Below are 16,547 nucleotides of genomic sequence, written 5' to 3'. Positions count from 1 at the left end.
ATGACAAAAATGAACATAAATTATCAGTCAATGGAACAAAACATTGTTCTACGTACTTGTAAGTTTTGGGGTTTTTTTCTTAAAGAATAAGAAAATAATGATACAAATCTATAAAATTATGTGGAATATGTTTTACTTGTTTTTTGTGGGAAAAATAACCAGAATAATACTTATAATAAACAAAAATCTACCAAGGGAATTATTTTTTAATACATGAAAATCAGCAAAATTATGTGTGAGATTTGTATTTATTTTTTTTCTGGAAAAACAAAAAACACTACTTACAATGAAACAGCCTAGTGGAAGAATGTTTTTTTTTTTTAGGTTCTATTATGTTTTTGTTAATTTTTTTGCAGTGCAATCTTAAACACCCTCATCAAACAAATGATTTCTTGAATATACTGTACTGACCCCATGAGCAGTATATAGTACAAATAAAGGTAATCTGCTGCCACCTACTGATATGGATGATTGTTCCTTACTCGGCTGATCACTGGAAGGCAGAGATACGGAACAGTGGCATGCTTTCTGCAAAGATGAAATTGAGAAATTTTCTGCAGCTCACTAGACAAAGTCTCACGGCACATTGGTAGAAAAAACACTTTAAAGCGAGGTGATAGCGTCCTCCTTCCGGCGTCCTCTGCTCTATACATCGTACTTCGCGTCTCAGGGAGAAACGTATTTCTGTGTGTTCGGGGAAAGCGCCACTGGGGAGTAGGGTTTGATTTCTGCATCAACATGTCTGCCCACGCCTTGTAATTCCCAAAGAAGCGAATAACTCGGCCAAAGGGCATCGATCGATAGCGGGAGAGCATGAAAAGACAATTGCAAAGAGAGAAACAAAGATGTCCTGCAACAGGGAAACCCTGTTTTTGTTTCACACTTTTTAATATTTACAGGTTAAACTTTCTTTATAAAGTTTAGGTGCACCTCGTACACGAGGTTGAATGGTAGTATATTACTGCATCTGAGCAATGACTGATCAGTAGAAACAAACAAAAAGCAAAACATTGATCACAACGGTAAACAAACCCGGGTCACGGCAGTGAGAGCACGGCATCCTTACTACTTGAGCACCATATAGATGACACATGACAAGGCAGGAGATTTGACCTCCTGATTCACAGTAGTTGTCAAGAAATATTTGGACTAAAGTGAAACCTTTTTTTTGCCATGTAAAAATATTTTATAGGTAATTGTGCAGCTTCTTTTGGACCACAGTAATGCTTTCCCATCCATCCATCCATTATCTGCACCGCTGATCCTCACTTGGGTTGTGGGAGGCGCCTGAGCCCATCCAAGCTGGCTTAGGACAGTGGGCAGAGGACACCCTGAACTGGTCGCCAGTCAGCCACAGGGAACACAGAGACTCACCCATTCACACCTAGGGACAATTTGGACCGGCCAATTAACCTGACATGCATGTCTTTGGAATGTAGAATAGAATAGAATAGAATAGACTATACCTTTATTGTCATTGTTACAAAATGGTTAACATATTGTGACATCGAAATTGGGCATGACACTCCAGTTTCACACATTCACAGTGAGGTATAAAAGCCAAGAAGATAAAGGAACAGAGAAGATAAGGTTATAAAACAAGGAGGATAAGATTATAGTTATGATTTACACAATATTTACACAAGAAATGTCGGCATGTAGGATGTTACATACAGTTTGGTATCGTAATACAGTTTGTGCGTATCGTAAGGGTTTGTGCAATTATACATTTGGTGCAAAAATAGTCATCATAGTGCAAGAAAATAGTCAACATATGCATTTGGTGCAAAAAATAGTCATCATAGTGCAAAAAAATAGTCAAACATTGTGCAAGGTAAGCAGTAAACACAGTGCAGTCCACATGTGCAAGAAACATAGACATGACTACCATTTTACGTTCGTATGAGGTAGTGTTTCTGCAAGAGTTTTTCATGTGAGAGGTAACCAGGTAACCAGGGTGCCCGAAGGAACCCACACAAGCACGGGGAGAACATGCAAACTCCACACCGGGGCCTGGACTTGAACCTTGAAACTCTGCATCGTGGGGCTCCACGCTAACCACCCAGCTGCGGAGCCGCCCGTTTTCCCATCCTTTGAAAAAAAATGGTCCCAAGGATGAATGGCGAATCATTTGAGAAGCAATGGGCTGTGCAAATGTTGCTTTTCTGCCCTCTTATGGCATTTTGTGGGGGGGAAAAAAGAAAAAAGCGACAAATAAGGTAGTTATTTGAGATAAAATTAGCGGTGTTCTGACATTTTATGGTTTCAGAGAGCCGAGGAAGAATAGTGTGGTCACCATATGCACATAATATTGCCTAAAGAAATGATTTATGTGCAGCTTTTTGTGACAATGAACAATTAGTTATCTTATTAGGAGCTTCCTTAGAGTCTAGTTATAATGATGAATACATCTGGATTTTCTGTTAAAGTAGGAGTACAACTTGATTGAATCTCCTCTTTATAATATGTGGGAGGTTTTTTTATATTCAAAAAGAATATTAGTGTATTTCTCAAAAGCTTAATCGCTATTATCTTCCCTTTGTATGTTTTCTAACACTTTCCACTAAGCTAGCAGAGAGAAAACCACCACTCTGTTCTTTGGCCTTGTCATTCCTCTGAGCGCACTTGTCATTTTATGAATTAGAGATGAGATTTCGGAGCTAAAGTGTCGGAATTTCCCCGCAAAGCCTGTAGTTTTAATTTGACAAGGTGAGGCGTTGCTCCTGCTCATACAGATGAGGAAGTTGCCTGCCCGCAAGAAAAAAACCCAGTGTGGCACCCAGCAGGCTCCTCTACCTTTGCACTTCTTTCCCAAGGCCTTTCTATAAATAAATATGCTTTCTCGCACATGTAGAATACACAGAGACACAAACCTTGTTTCTGGATTCCTGTCAAGCAGCTAACCTATCATGTTACGACACATTCTTCTTCTTCTTCAGAGATAACACAGCCGTGTTCAAAACGTAATCAAACTATTCAGCCGAGAGATTAAGTGCAGTTATGTTCTTTTTACTTTTTAATTAGTGATTTTTCTTTTGTATTTTATTGACACAAACCTCTGTTAAACAGTTGTAAGACTAGTATTTCCAGAGCAGAGGTCTCCAACGAGGTGCCCCTCATGGACTGCTGAGGTGCCCGCGGACTCCTTCTGAAAAGAACTCACCAGTGCTGGGTCATTGTGTTTTTCTAGTAAAATGATTTTTTGTTGGTAGATTAACCCTTTTTTAAATAACTAACCGGTTAATAACATAGGAACAATATGGTAATAACATGAGACATTGTTTAAGAAATTCAAATAAACACATATCAATCTATAGAATTATTGTTGTGGAATGTTGGGCGCCACTTATTTTGGAGGGACCGCCGTTGGGCGTCGCCCCAAAAAATACGCAGAGAGGAGATATGGCGAAAAGGGAACGCGCTTTATTGCATTCGGGACACGTTCAAAGTTCCAGACGTTCAACATTGGTCTTTACAGTGTTTTCAAATCAGTAAAGATATCTCGTGAAGGTTGTCCGGCCAGGCTCCCCCAGCATATTAGCTTGAGACCTCTTGCAACAACGTCATCCCACGACCTTCACCAGATGCCTACATACTTATCATTAGTTATTATCCACATTCCACAACAGTATTCATAATTATAATTATTATTAAGCAATTAATTAAGAGAGTTGAATGACAATCTGTGTATCAAACAAATGTATTTTCTCATCTTTTTGAGTTATTTCATAAGAAATACAACAAACAAAAATCCTATTTATGGGTTTTAAAAAGCGAATAAGCAAAAAATGTACAATTTGTTTTTCACCGAGCTAGCTCTTTAGCCTCAAGCTACTCAGCAAGTTATCTTGCAAGCATTTTACATTTCGGCAACAACTTTTTGTTTTTTATCAAGCTAAAATTAGGCCTCCTTTATAGCTAGCTATCTAGCTTTGTTCTTAGCTTTCTATCTAGCTTTTTACTCTTGTAGCTATCTAGCTCCCTTTTAGTTTTTTCACCAGTTTACCTCTAGCTAACTATCAAGCTACATTTTTTGCTAATTAGCCAGCCATCTAGCTAATTTGCTATTTCATAAATTCATATCAAACCGGATGCCCATTGCGTTAATTAGTAACAAAAAGTAGGTCTCAACTTGAAAAATGCCGGAAACTATGAATCACATTTTGTCTAAAATATATAACAAATAAAAACAAAACATATGTACTTCACACTCCAGATACGAGTTTTATTTTTTAGCTAATATAAAAATGTGGGGGCAGCACGGCGGCGCAGTGGTTAGCGCTTGTGCGGCACAGTTCATGTCATGGGAACCTGTCGTGGGTTCAAATCCAGCTCCAGACTTTCTGTGCGGAGTTTGTATGTTCTCCCCGTGCTTGCGTGGGTTTCCTCCGGGCACTCCGGTTTCCTCCCACATTCCAAAGACATGCATTTCAGGTGAATTGGCCGGTCCAAATTGTCCCTAGGTGTGAATGAGCGAATGAGTTGTCTGTCCCTGTGTGCCCTGCGATTGGCTGGCAACCAGTTCAGGGTGTCCCTTGCCCACTGCCCGGAGATGGCTGGGATGGGCTCCAGCCCCCCCGCGACCCTAATGAGGATAAGCGGTACGGCTAATGAGATGAGATGAGATAAAAATGTGGCTCAACTCTTTAGAAAACAACTTTTTGTAATCATTTCAAACTAAACATCTAGGCAAATGTTTTGTTGTGGGAAGAAAAAACAAAAACGAAAAAGAAAAACCTGCAAAACAAGACTTTAGTTTACGATACGGAAAAGTGAAAATATCGTAGAGGGAAATGTCGCCAATTGTATTATTTTATCACACTACTTTTCTACAAAGAAAAAGAATGTAGGTTTTCGGGGTAAAATTTTTAAAATGTGTGCATAACAAAAGGCAAAACAATCTTTTCATCAAAGAAAAAGATGATTCTAGTTTTAGTTTTATCTAAAAATAAGATACTTTTTGGCATACAATATGATGACACAAATTTTGCAAAGTGGGGGAAAAAACATAAAAAATAAAAGTAGTTTTTGATGTAGAAATTCATTTTCAGTGAAGAAGAACAAGTGATTATTTAAAAAAAGAAGAAAACAATGCAAACTTTTCAGACAATAAAAGACAATTTAGTGTCGAAATAGAAGCTGAATTTGATTTTAGATGCGCAAGCTATTTTTCCTGTAGAATAAGACAATTTTAGCTTTCCACATCGAGGGAGCCCCTGCTCGTCCGAAAATAAAGAAGTTTTTGTCATAGAAGTTGACAAACTTTTCAGAATAGAACAAAACTACAAAAGCTTTCAGTGCAGGTAAATACAGTAGTATTTTCTGGCGTTTAAAAAAATGTTGGTTCTGAGCTTAGAAGAAGAAAGTGATTTTTGAAAGAAGATTAAACTAGGGTAGCTTTTCAGACAGACAAAGACAGTGCTAGTTTAGTGTAGAAAATACGTTTATTCATGACATGGAAGACAACGTATTTTGTTGAGTGTGGTCCAGAGCTTTGGGGTTGCTGAACACCAAGAATGTCTGGCTGGTCATCATTTTTCTTCATTTCACTCAAAGTGATTTAAGATCAGGCGGCACGGCGGCTGGGTGGTTAGCACGCAGCCCCACAGTACAGAGGTTCAGGGTTCAAGTCCCACTACCGCAGCCTCTCCTTGTGGAGTTTGCATGTTTTTCCCGTGCTTGTGTGGGTTTTCTCAGAGCACTCCAGTATCTTCCCACATTCCAAAAACATGCACTTCAGGTTAATTGGTCGGTCTAAATTGTTCCTTGGTGTGAATGAGTTGCGACTGGCTGGCAACCAGTTCAAGGTTTCCCCTGCCCAATGCCCGAAGATGAATGGGATGGGCTCCAGCATCCCGCGACCCTACTGAGGATAAGCAGTGACGATAATGGATGGATGATTGAGGATCAATTAAAACTGTTGAGGAGTGTCACCTCTCTCCCATTTGTGAACATCACATTACACTTTGTGTTTGGCAGAAATTACATTTCTACAATTGAAGGTTGCTAAAATGAGGATAAATATTTGCTGATAATAAAATAGTCGATTGTAAAATAGTTGTTCAACTCATAATAACCACTGTATAACATACTCTCGCCTTAATACACTGAAACCTCCACAGACTCTGCCGCTATGCTGCAAGTGACACTAGCAGAGCCAAAGCTAGTTATCAAATGGACGAACCATTAAGGCAATGGAGTATTTCAAACACTGCCTTGGTCACAATTTTGTTTTGTTTCCATTTGTTCTTATCAAGAGTTTTTACTATATTTAAGCCTGCCGTGTCCTTAAGGCCCTAGAGTGTAATATTCGACCACTAAATTGTCACTGTTTTCTAATGCAAAAGAAAACCAATGCCACAGCAAGCAGAAAGACGCCAGACAAACATGGCGGACTACTATGTATGAATTCCACAATGTTAAAGAAATGCAATTTTTTGACCTATGATTTTTTAATACATTGCTATGATAATTCGTGTATTTTTGCCTCGTATCCGAATCAATGTTGTTGTTGTTTTTTTGTTCCACTAGGGGGTACTATATATTACACACTGTCCCTTTTACGGAAAAGAGTTTTAAAAAGGCTATATTTTTGGTGGGTGTTTGAATTATGGAATTTTGGACTGTTTGCGCATCCGCAAAAATGGGCTGGTCACAGACATGGTGTGGAAAATTTCGATGCTAGCTTTCCACATAGTTTAAGCCCAAGCTAATTTTTGGCATCTAAAAAAAAGGTTGTTTGTGTCACGGATGACAACGAAATTTTTTTGGGAGTATACAAAACTACTAGAGCTTTCGGTGCAGGAGAAAACACTACTAGTTTTTGTTGTGAAAACACCCGTTCCTTTCCGAAATAGAATAAAAATAAGACGTACATTTTTCAAATAATAAGAAAACACGCTAGCTATTGGACAGAAAACGACAACGCTCGTTTAGTGTAGAAAATTTCTTTACTCTGCACGCCCCCTTGTGCCATCACACTGCACCCGTTACTGCTTAGCATAGTACAAGACGATGCTATTTTACTAGCATGGAAGAGGAAAATGCTAGCTTTCCAAGCAGTAAAATATACTAGTTTTTTTTTTAAAATGACATTTTTGGGCATAGAAGAAGGTGACCCTAGTTTTCGGTTAAAAAGAAAGCAACGCCTTTTTTGATACAAGCTTTGTGTACAACAGAAGAAGAGATGTGAAAAGAAAATGCAAAATAATCTTAGTTTGTGTTAAATTTGAAGCGAGTCAAACAGGAACAGGTCTGTCATTTTTTTTTCCCATGTAAAATTCTTAAGAAAAACCGGTTTATGGAAAAAGGGTGATGGTCCAGAAGATAAGTTAATATTGTGGCATGAATGTGGCTTTTAATGTCTTTGGTTCAAACAGTGTCGGGTATCACTAAAACCTTCTTCCCGGTTTTGCTTTCCTTGGAGCTGCTGAGCTTTCATCTAACGTCCGTTTGAGTTTCTCTTGATGGCAAATGGACTTATGAGGCTTCTCAAAAGCCCAATTTTTTTAGCCACTGAGGCACCAAAGAGTCAGCAGAAATGTGTGGCCGCCAGTTAAGTACACCACTTGCCACAAAATGAGACGCGATAATAGCCTCCAGATGGATAAAAAAAAAATCATAAAGCATATCTAGTATGAGCGAAAAATCAGATAGCGAGAAAGTTTTCTGTGTCATCAGGATGAACTTCGATATAAAACTTCAAAAATGACATTAGATTAACTGAACGGCTTCTTAGATTAATATTTTAGTTTGGAAAAATAATGAAGAAAGGTTTGGAACAGGACGATGTCCAGGATAATAATTGGTTTAAGAAGTCTGTATTCTACACAACTATTTGAAGAATGAAATATATAATACGACCTAGGTCTGTATATTTCTCCAAATGTACATAAAAACAAAATCTTGCAATAATGTAAATCAGCTGTGGCATGGGGCTATTTTCAGGGCAACCTTGGAGAAGTTTTGTGCCTATTCTGTGTCATCTACAAAGGTGAAACTAAATTAATATGTGCAGAAGAAATAAAGCTCAATATGGTTTGGTGTTTTGTTCAGTATTTGCTGTGTTGCGTACTGGTTAAGGAATTTTACACAATGTATTGGAAATGACAAAGCAATCCTGCCCAAATAATTTTAACCAAGTTAGCTCATTGATTTTATGACGTTTAAAATTATCTTTATAGCTTTAATTGTTTGAAATGAGTGTTTATAGTTTAGTTGGAAACTTTGAAAAACTGTCAGACGGTAGACCCAAACGTTTCACACAAAGCTTTATTGTAGAATCGAGGAAGTCAGGTGCGGGGAAACAAACGACAGTGCTCCGGTACTTGTTAGGTAGGAGGAGCAAGGAGCTCATGGGATCGAAGCGTGGTCGGAATATGGAAACGAGTGGAGTTGCCAAGACGGGCGATTGGAGCGTGGTCGATGTGCCAAAACGGGTCAAGTAGCCGGAGCGGGAGATCGGAGCGTGGTCAATGTGCAAAAACGGGTCAAGTAGCCGGAGCGGGAGATCGGAGCGTGGTCGGTGGACAGAACGGGTCAAGTAGCCAGAGACGATCTGGAAATCAGGGACAGAGGAGCAGGATACAGGTAAGGACAGGACAGATGGGAGCCAGATTCAAAATAGTGCTTGCCTTGTATATGCGAAGGTTCGCTGACGGATCGACAGGGAGTGAATGGGAGTTTAAATAGGAGGGGAACCAATCAGGCAATAAGCAGCAGCTGGCACCAAACAAGCGGGTACAGGTGAGGGCAATGAGTAATCATGACAAAAACCGATGGAAAACTAGATATCTTCAAAGTTTTTTTTTTATTGTACAAAAAAAACAGATACAAAAAAATAATTCTTAAAATGGGCAAAAATATTTGATCTAATTGTGACATTTAATTTAGCATATCTAACAATTAAAATAATATGTTAGTCATATTTTTTTTTTACTAAAAGTTTATACATTAAAAAAATATATATTTGAAATTTTCTTTATTTTACTTAAAGGGACAGCGTTTGTTTTTTGACTGCTAGATGTCGCTGTATTGGGCCGTACAACCGAAAACGTGTGCCAAAGGGACAAGGAAGGATACAACATTTGGAGACTCAATTTAAGTACTGTATTACTTCCTTTTTTTCATAAACAATTACAAAATTATGTTAGATTAAGACAAATATAATCTTTAATCAGAAAAAAAATTAAACTGAAAAGACGTGTTGAAAAGCACCAGGAAGAATACAAACTACGGAGACTCAAAGTGACCAAATTGCATCGATTTTCTAACAAAAAAGTTGCTTTGGCTCTCTAAAGTTTTGGGAGTTTTGGGGTACCGGTATTAGCAAGATGACAGACAATTATGTCATCTCCCTCCGGTGAGGCTCGTGTTCTGCAAAACAAACATTTTGACATGTATATACCTACGAGTACTTTTAAAAATGCCTAATTAAGGACTTCCGGTGGCGCAATGAGGTAGACGGCAGCAAGGAAAGTAGCTCTGACAAAAATCACTAAAGAGTAATGTAATACTTGGAGAAAGACAGAAAAGGTATAAATTGTGACTCATATTAAAGACAAATTATTCAATAAAACATGGTCAAGAAGGGGAAACTTGTCGAGGAAAAGTGCGCTAACGAGAAAAAGATCGAGGGAGCAGAAGGAATGGCATCGGTCGACGAGGGACGTGACTCGGCCATCCTCCACGAAATCCGTAAATTACGGCAAGAACACACTGAAGCAGCAAGGGATAGCAAGATTGCGATGACAAGACTGGAAAAGAGCATCGAAGAACTTCTGGAGCGCACTGTGTTGCTGGAGCGGAGGGTGGAAAGCATGGAGGAGCTACATGCTAACACGGAAGAGCGAACGTCAAAACTAGAGCAATTAACAGTCTCCTTGCTCCAACAAACCACCAAACTAGCAACAAAGTGTGAGGACTTGGAGTCGAGATCACGACGGAACAACATTAGGATACATGGGATTCCCGAGGGTGCCGAGAGAAAAGACACAATCGGCTTCATAACAAACTTTATTAAATCGAACATTCCGACAACCGAGCATATGGATGTGCGCATTGAGAGGGCACACCGCTCACTGGGGAACAAGTTTCAAGGTGAAGCACTGCCACGGGCAATTATCGTACGTTTCACCGACTACATAGTGAAAGAATCCGTAATGAAAGAAGCATGGAAGCAGAAGACAACGTACGAAGGCAAGACCGTTTACTTCAACCAAGATTACACCACAGAAATCCAAAAAAAGAGGAAACAAGTAAGGGACGTTATCAAAAAGTTAAAGGAAAAGAACGTAAAGGCACAATCACCATATCCCGCCCAGCTGAAGATGTTTTTGGACTCAGGAATAAGAACATTCTCTACACTGATGGAGGCAGCAACATTGCTAAAAGAAATGGGGATCGAAGTGGAAGAGGACAACACGGAGACACTGCAAAAGATGTTGTCAAAGAACATTTGGACCACAGTGACCGGAATCGAGAGGAAGACAAGGGAACACCCCCATCATAGAAGGTGACTTACAAGCTCCTATGGAGCAAAACGAAGCCATATTCGGATTTGGGGAGAAAGAGTAAGGACCATATATGCCCTTTCTATTATAAATTCAATAAGTTAGAAGTAAGTAAAATACCAAGTAAAATTGTTATCTTTAAATTAAAACAATGTATGTATATATATTGGCATAGAGCTACTTTAAAATATTTAGTTAGTTATAACTATGGACGACGGTACAAAAGTTGTTCACGCACTGAGTGCATATTTCCAGGAGGGTAGCCACAACTCTCCAATTGGACTCTTGGAAGACATGGGTTTTTGTTTTTTGGGTGTGTTTTTTTTCTTTTTGGTGGGAAATTATGTGTGCTTGTCAATATGTTTGTTAGTAATTTGGTTTGTTTTGTCAATGGAGGTGTTAGTAATTAATGTAGTGTTTCTGTATGCTTCAAAAATCAGTGAGACTCAATACAAAGCATGAGCAATCTAAATATTGTTTCATATAATGTACATGGGCTAAACCACCCCATCAAGAGAAAAAAGATATTGAATCAACTCAAGACATTGCAGAGCTCAATAGCCTTATTACAAGAGACACATTTGACCGAGATTGAACATAAGAAGCTAAAAAGAGAATGGGTGAACCAGGTGTTCTACGCATCCTATGGTAAAAGGAGGGGAGTAGCAATTTTACTTGGAAAAGGGGTGGCGTTTAAAGTCGAAAAAGAAGTGAAGGACAATCTGGGGCGATATATAATGATTATAGGGTCAATGGCCGGTTGGGAAATATCAATAATGAATGTTTATGCACCAGTTGAGGAAAAGGGGACTTTTTTTCAAGTATTAGCTAAAGTAATAACCAACTGTGCGAAGGGAATGTTACTTATAGGAGGTGACTTTAACACTGTACAGAATTGCAAAGTGGACAAGTATCCTTCAGTACACGGAACAAATACAAAGACGTCGAGGATGTTAAATAACATAACTAAAGAATTGGGATTGATAGATCCATGGAGAGAGAAGAATCCCCAAACTAAAGACTATACTTTCTATTCAAACCCGCATGGCAGCTACTCGAGAATTGATTACTTTTACATTTCAAGACAACATATGCATACAGTAGTAGAGTGTGGTATACAGAATATTACTATAAGTGACCATTCTCCAATTACTTTGAAATTAAGTTTAGACAATGAACCCCATTTTAGGTATTGGAGGATGAATGTATCTCTCCTCTCAGATAAAAACGTAGTACAGGAAATAAAACGGTGTATAAAAGAATATTTCCAAATCAATGACAACAATGAGGTTTCTCCAACAATATTATGGGAAGGAGGGAAAGCTGTAATAAGGGGGAAATTAATAGAAATATCGTCCCGGCTGAAACGAATACGCTTAAAGAATCAGAAGGAATTGGAGGATAAGATTAAGGAACTAGAAGAAGAACATAAAAAAACACCAAATGAATCCATATTACAGGTATTAAAAACAACCAGAAGCAAATTAGATGAACTTTTGACAAATAAAGCAGAAGGGGCTCTGCGCTTTGTGAACCAGAGATACTATGAAATGGGCAATAGAGCCAGTCGACTGCTAGCCTTCCAACTTAAAAAGGCCCAAACAGATAGAATTATATCACAAATAAAACATCCTATCTCTAAACAATGTTTAGTAAAACCCAAAGGTATAGCAGAAGCATTTGCAGATTATTATAAAGAATTATACAAGGACTCAGAAAATGACTTAGATAACTACACGGCACAAAACTTTTTAGGAAAACTACATTTACCAACACTAACAGGGGGGGATACATTAGAAATTATTCGCCCCATTACAAAACAGGAAATACAAGATACAATAAATAACTTAAAAATAAATAAAGCACCAGGAACGGATGGATTCCCGGGGGTGTTCTACAAAAGCTTTAAGGAAGAATTAACACCAGTACTGCAGAAAGTATTTAACTATGCTCTAACAAAAGGAGATCCCCCCAAATCATGGTCGGAAGCCATCATAACAGTCCTGCACAAAGAAGGAAAAGACCCAATATTGTGTGAAAGCTATAGACCAGTTAGTTTACTTTGTAATGATCTAAAAATTCTTACAAGCATACTGGCAAAAAGAATGCAGAAATTTATAGCGAAATTAATTAGAAATGATCAAACAGGGTTTATTCCGGGAAGGCAGGGTGCAAACAATATTAGGAGGATACTAAACATAATTACGAGCACAAAATCTAAGACCCAACCCTCGATGTTACTGAGCTTGGATGCACAAAAAGCTTTCGATAGGGTGAAATGGAGCTTCTTACATCAATCACTTATATCTTTTGGCTTCCCTCCAATATTTGTTGAATGGGTGAAAATTATCTATAAAAATCCGAAATCTCGTCTTAGAGTAAATGGTCACTGTTCAGATTTCTTTGAAATCAAAAGAGGAGTCCGACAAGGGGATTGCTTAAGCCCACTCTTGTTTGCAATAAGCATAGAACCACTCGCAGAATCAATTAGACAAAATGAGCAAATAAGGGGGATATTGGATGAAGGAGGAAAAGAACATAAAATATCATTGTTTGCAGACGACCTGTTGGTAATGCTGAAGGAACCTTCGTTATCAATACCACCACTGTTGGAGAGCCTTAAAATATATGGAGAAGTAGCTGGGTATTCAAATAATGAGAGCAAATCAATAGCAATGATGATATCAGGAAAATGTCCAACAGATGTGATTGAAAGGTTTGATTTTAAATGGACAAATAAAGGGTTTAAATATTTGGGGGTGACCATTACACCACATTCCACACAGCTGTTTGATGCAAATTATGGAATGTTGATAAAAGAAATAAGGAAAGATTTGGAAAAATGGGAAATTTTGCCCTTAAGTCTTATCGGCAGGATAGAAACAATCAGAATGAACATATTACCAAGACTATTATTTCTGTTTCAATCCCTTCCAATTCTGATCCCGGCATCCACATTTAAAATGTTAAATAAGTTAATAGCAAAATTCCTTTGGCAAAACAAGAAACCTAGAATAAAATACAAAACCCTGTTAGCTCCTAAAGAAAAGGGGGGCCTAGACCTACCCAATATTAAATATTACTATTGGGCAGCTCAAATTAAAGCACTCATCTTGTGGATTACTACAGACAAAGATGCGATATGGGTGGACATGGAGCAACGATCTTGTCCAAATATGCTGGTGGAATCGTTACCATACATATCAGTCACGAGGTGGAAGAAATTAAAAATCCAGAATGAATGGATTAAGGGAACTATTAAAACTTGGTCAACAATACAAAAAAAATTAAAAATATCAAGATCTGTGAATAGGGCTACCAAAATAGCGAAAAATCCAGATTTTAAACCTGGGGGTATGGAGGTAGGGTTTCAAAAATGGGCCCAAAAAGGACTGATGTTGATTACCCAAGTATTGGAAGCACAGGCAATTAAATCATTCGAACAACTCCAACAAGAGTTTGACCTACCCAGAAATGATTTTTACAAATATTTGCAACTAAGGCATTACCTCCAGAAACACGAGGAATGGGGGAAAATATGTAAGGAGCCAACTAAGGTAGAGGAATTATTAATATCGTATACAAAAGGACAATCAATAAAGGGGGTTATATCAAAACTATATAAAGCCCTGAGAATGGATCTCAGTAATGAGGACATGGCAGTTAAGGAAAAATGGGAACAAGAAACTAATGTAGCGATAAAAGACAACGAATGGGAAAAAACATTGAAAGAGGGACACAAAATAACCAACAGCCCGACATGGAGGGAGTTTGAATGGAAAGTAAAAATGCGATTCTTCTATACACCCTCTATCACTTCAAAGTATAAAAATACCTCGAATCTATGTTGGCGTAACTGTGGGGGGGTCGGAGACTTTACGCATATTTTCTGGAATTGCCCTGTAATATCAAATTTTTGGAGAAGTATCCAGAGAGAAATAAAATTAATCACTGGCTGGGAGTTGCGGTTGGACCCAAAGGCTTACATAATAGGAATTTTGCCAGAAGAATTACTATCTGGTCAACAGAAATATATACTAAGGGTAATGCTTCTGGTAGCAAAGAAAATGATCACAGTGTCCTGGCTGAAACCACAACCTCCTGACATAAAACAATGGAGAGACAAATTAAAGCAAATGTACATTATGGAAAAAATCACTGCAAGACTTCAACTGAAACTTGACCAATTTGAAAAAAGATGGAAGCCTATCACACAAATTTTACTTGATGTCTAAACACCTCCCCCTATTTATTATGTGCGTTGTTTTTTTTTTTTTTTTTTTTTTTTTTTTTGGGGTGTATATTTTGATTTATTATTTTATATATATGTATATATATATATATATATATATATTTCTTTTTGTATGGATGTATTGTATGAACATTTATTCTTCCTTTCTATTAATAGTATTTTTTTTCTTTGTTGTTTCTTCTGTTATTTATGAGTGTGTCAAGTGTATATATTTTGTGTTGATGTATGATGGAGGAATCAAACCTCTGTCAAAATTGGTGTGAGAAATAAAAAGTTAAAAAAAAAAAAAATGCCTAATTATATGATCATTTATGTATTTTCGCTTTTTGTTCGACTCAATACTTCTTGTTTTGACGTATAAAGTTTTTTTAACCACTAGTGGGTGCTAAATAATACTAACTGTCCCTTTAAAATGGGAGCAAAGATCAGAAAATAAGCAAAATCTCCTGCCGACATATTTTTTTACAGCAGTGTATCTACAAGTTCACAACATTTATGCATCCATTACGATAAGGAAAGTGAATTCTTCCTTGGAACTGGTTGCAATTTAAATCTGCCATTTTACTTAACTTGTCCCATGCAGTAACTAACGTCTACTTCCTATTGCTTCCAAATAAAATGAAATCCAGTACTCCACTGAAGTGTAGTACGTTCCAGTGTGTGTGCTTGTCAACAGTTCTCAGATTTAATTTGATATAGCTCACATGCGTGACCTCTGGGTCGTGCCGTGTACCTCATCAAGCGGCATACTGTAACACTTTTGGAGTGCAGAGGCAAGTGGGAGTGAGAGAATTTCAATCAAGTTCACACGAATCTCCAGACAGGGGCCCAATGTGACCCTTGTTCCTACTCTGCACGCCCCCTTGTGCCATCACACTGCACCCGTTACTGCTTACCCGCCCACAAGGCCCCGACACGTCACCTTTTCTCTGTCTGATTTGAGATATAAGCTCAAGATGACAAATATATGGGTTTTTGATAAGTTAATCTTTAGTAGACACTTAAAATGAGGAGAAAAGACATCAATGGTTTTTGAACTTGCAAGAAAGACAGGGGGAGAATCCTTCAATAAGATATCCCAATCTGTTATAAGGCCATCCTTTGAGCCTTTTCTTTTTATAAAATCTTGAATTTTACAAAAACATGTCAACTCTAAGTGTTGTGGGAATTAAAGAACAACAACACAAGTGGCCCATAGCGACAATGATGTAATAGTCAAAACAACTAACAGAGTGCAATATTGGTCAAAACAAGGAACTGGAATTCTATGGAATATCTTTGCTGGTGTCCAATATCAAAAACAAAACGAACTAATCAGTTTTACACCAAGTGGGCCAAGAGCCATTCAAAGTTTACAAAAAAAAAAAGCAAATTCTGGACTTTGAGCTAAGAACCGGTGCCTGGTAGTGTGAAATTTGGGATACAGGTTGAGAGAATTACTAGAAACTGGACTCCAATCTTACAGGTTCAATGGCAGTTACGACTGTTAGTGCGGTGTTAAGGGTCTTCCTTACGCTCCACTTGCTAATAATTGTCAATGTTTACTATCTTTTCTGAAGTATAAGATCCAAACATCTTTTGTGATATATTTTTCGTATAGTGTATAAGGCTCATGGAATAAAAACTCCAGTGAAAGCTAGGGCTAAAAAACAAACATTTTAATTGTAATAATATGATTTCATTTAGCATAAATAAACATTATGACACCTGGTTTCACAACTAAAATGTATTTTCGCAACAAAGAAATTGATAACCGCAAGAGGTCACTCGAAGAACACTTTATT

General features: G+C 37.8%; 1 protein-coding gene across 2 annotated transcripts in view; it reads left to right on the top strand.

The window, feature by feature from the left end:
* LOC148364286 (potassium voltage-gated channel subfamily B member 1-like) overlaps positions 1–16,547 on the top strand; it is a 94,179-nt gene that overhangs the window by 25,334 nt on the left and 52,298 nt on the right. The window contains exon 1 of one of the 2 annotated variants that reach the window (XM_088338347.1): positions 8,276–8,589. The exons of the other annotated variant lie outside the window; for it this stretch is intronic. Coding sequence (XP_088194473.1) covers positions 8,425–8,589 — 165 coding nt within the window. The 5' untranslated portion in view covers positions 8,276–8,424. Of the gene's footprint in view, positions 1–8,275; positions 8,590–16,547 lie in introns of those variants that run through there. 2 annotated transcript variants of the gene reach the window in all.

The sequence above is a fragment of the Urocampus carinirostris genome, chromosome 6 (genome assembly GCF_059441175.1).
Source record: "Urocampus carinirostris isolate Australia breed hairy pipefish chromosome 6, RoL_Ucar_1.0, whole genome shotgun sequence".
Classification (NCBI taxonomy): domain Eukaryota; kingdom Metazoa; phylum Chordata; class Actinopteri; order Syngnathiformes; family Syngnathidae; genus Urocampus; species Urocampus carinirostris.
This window is presented reverse-complemented; position numbering and strand designations above follow the sequence as displayed.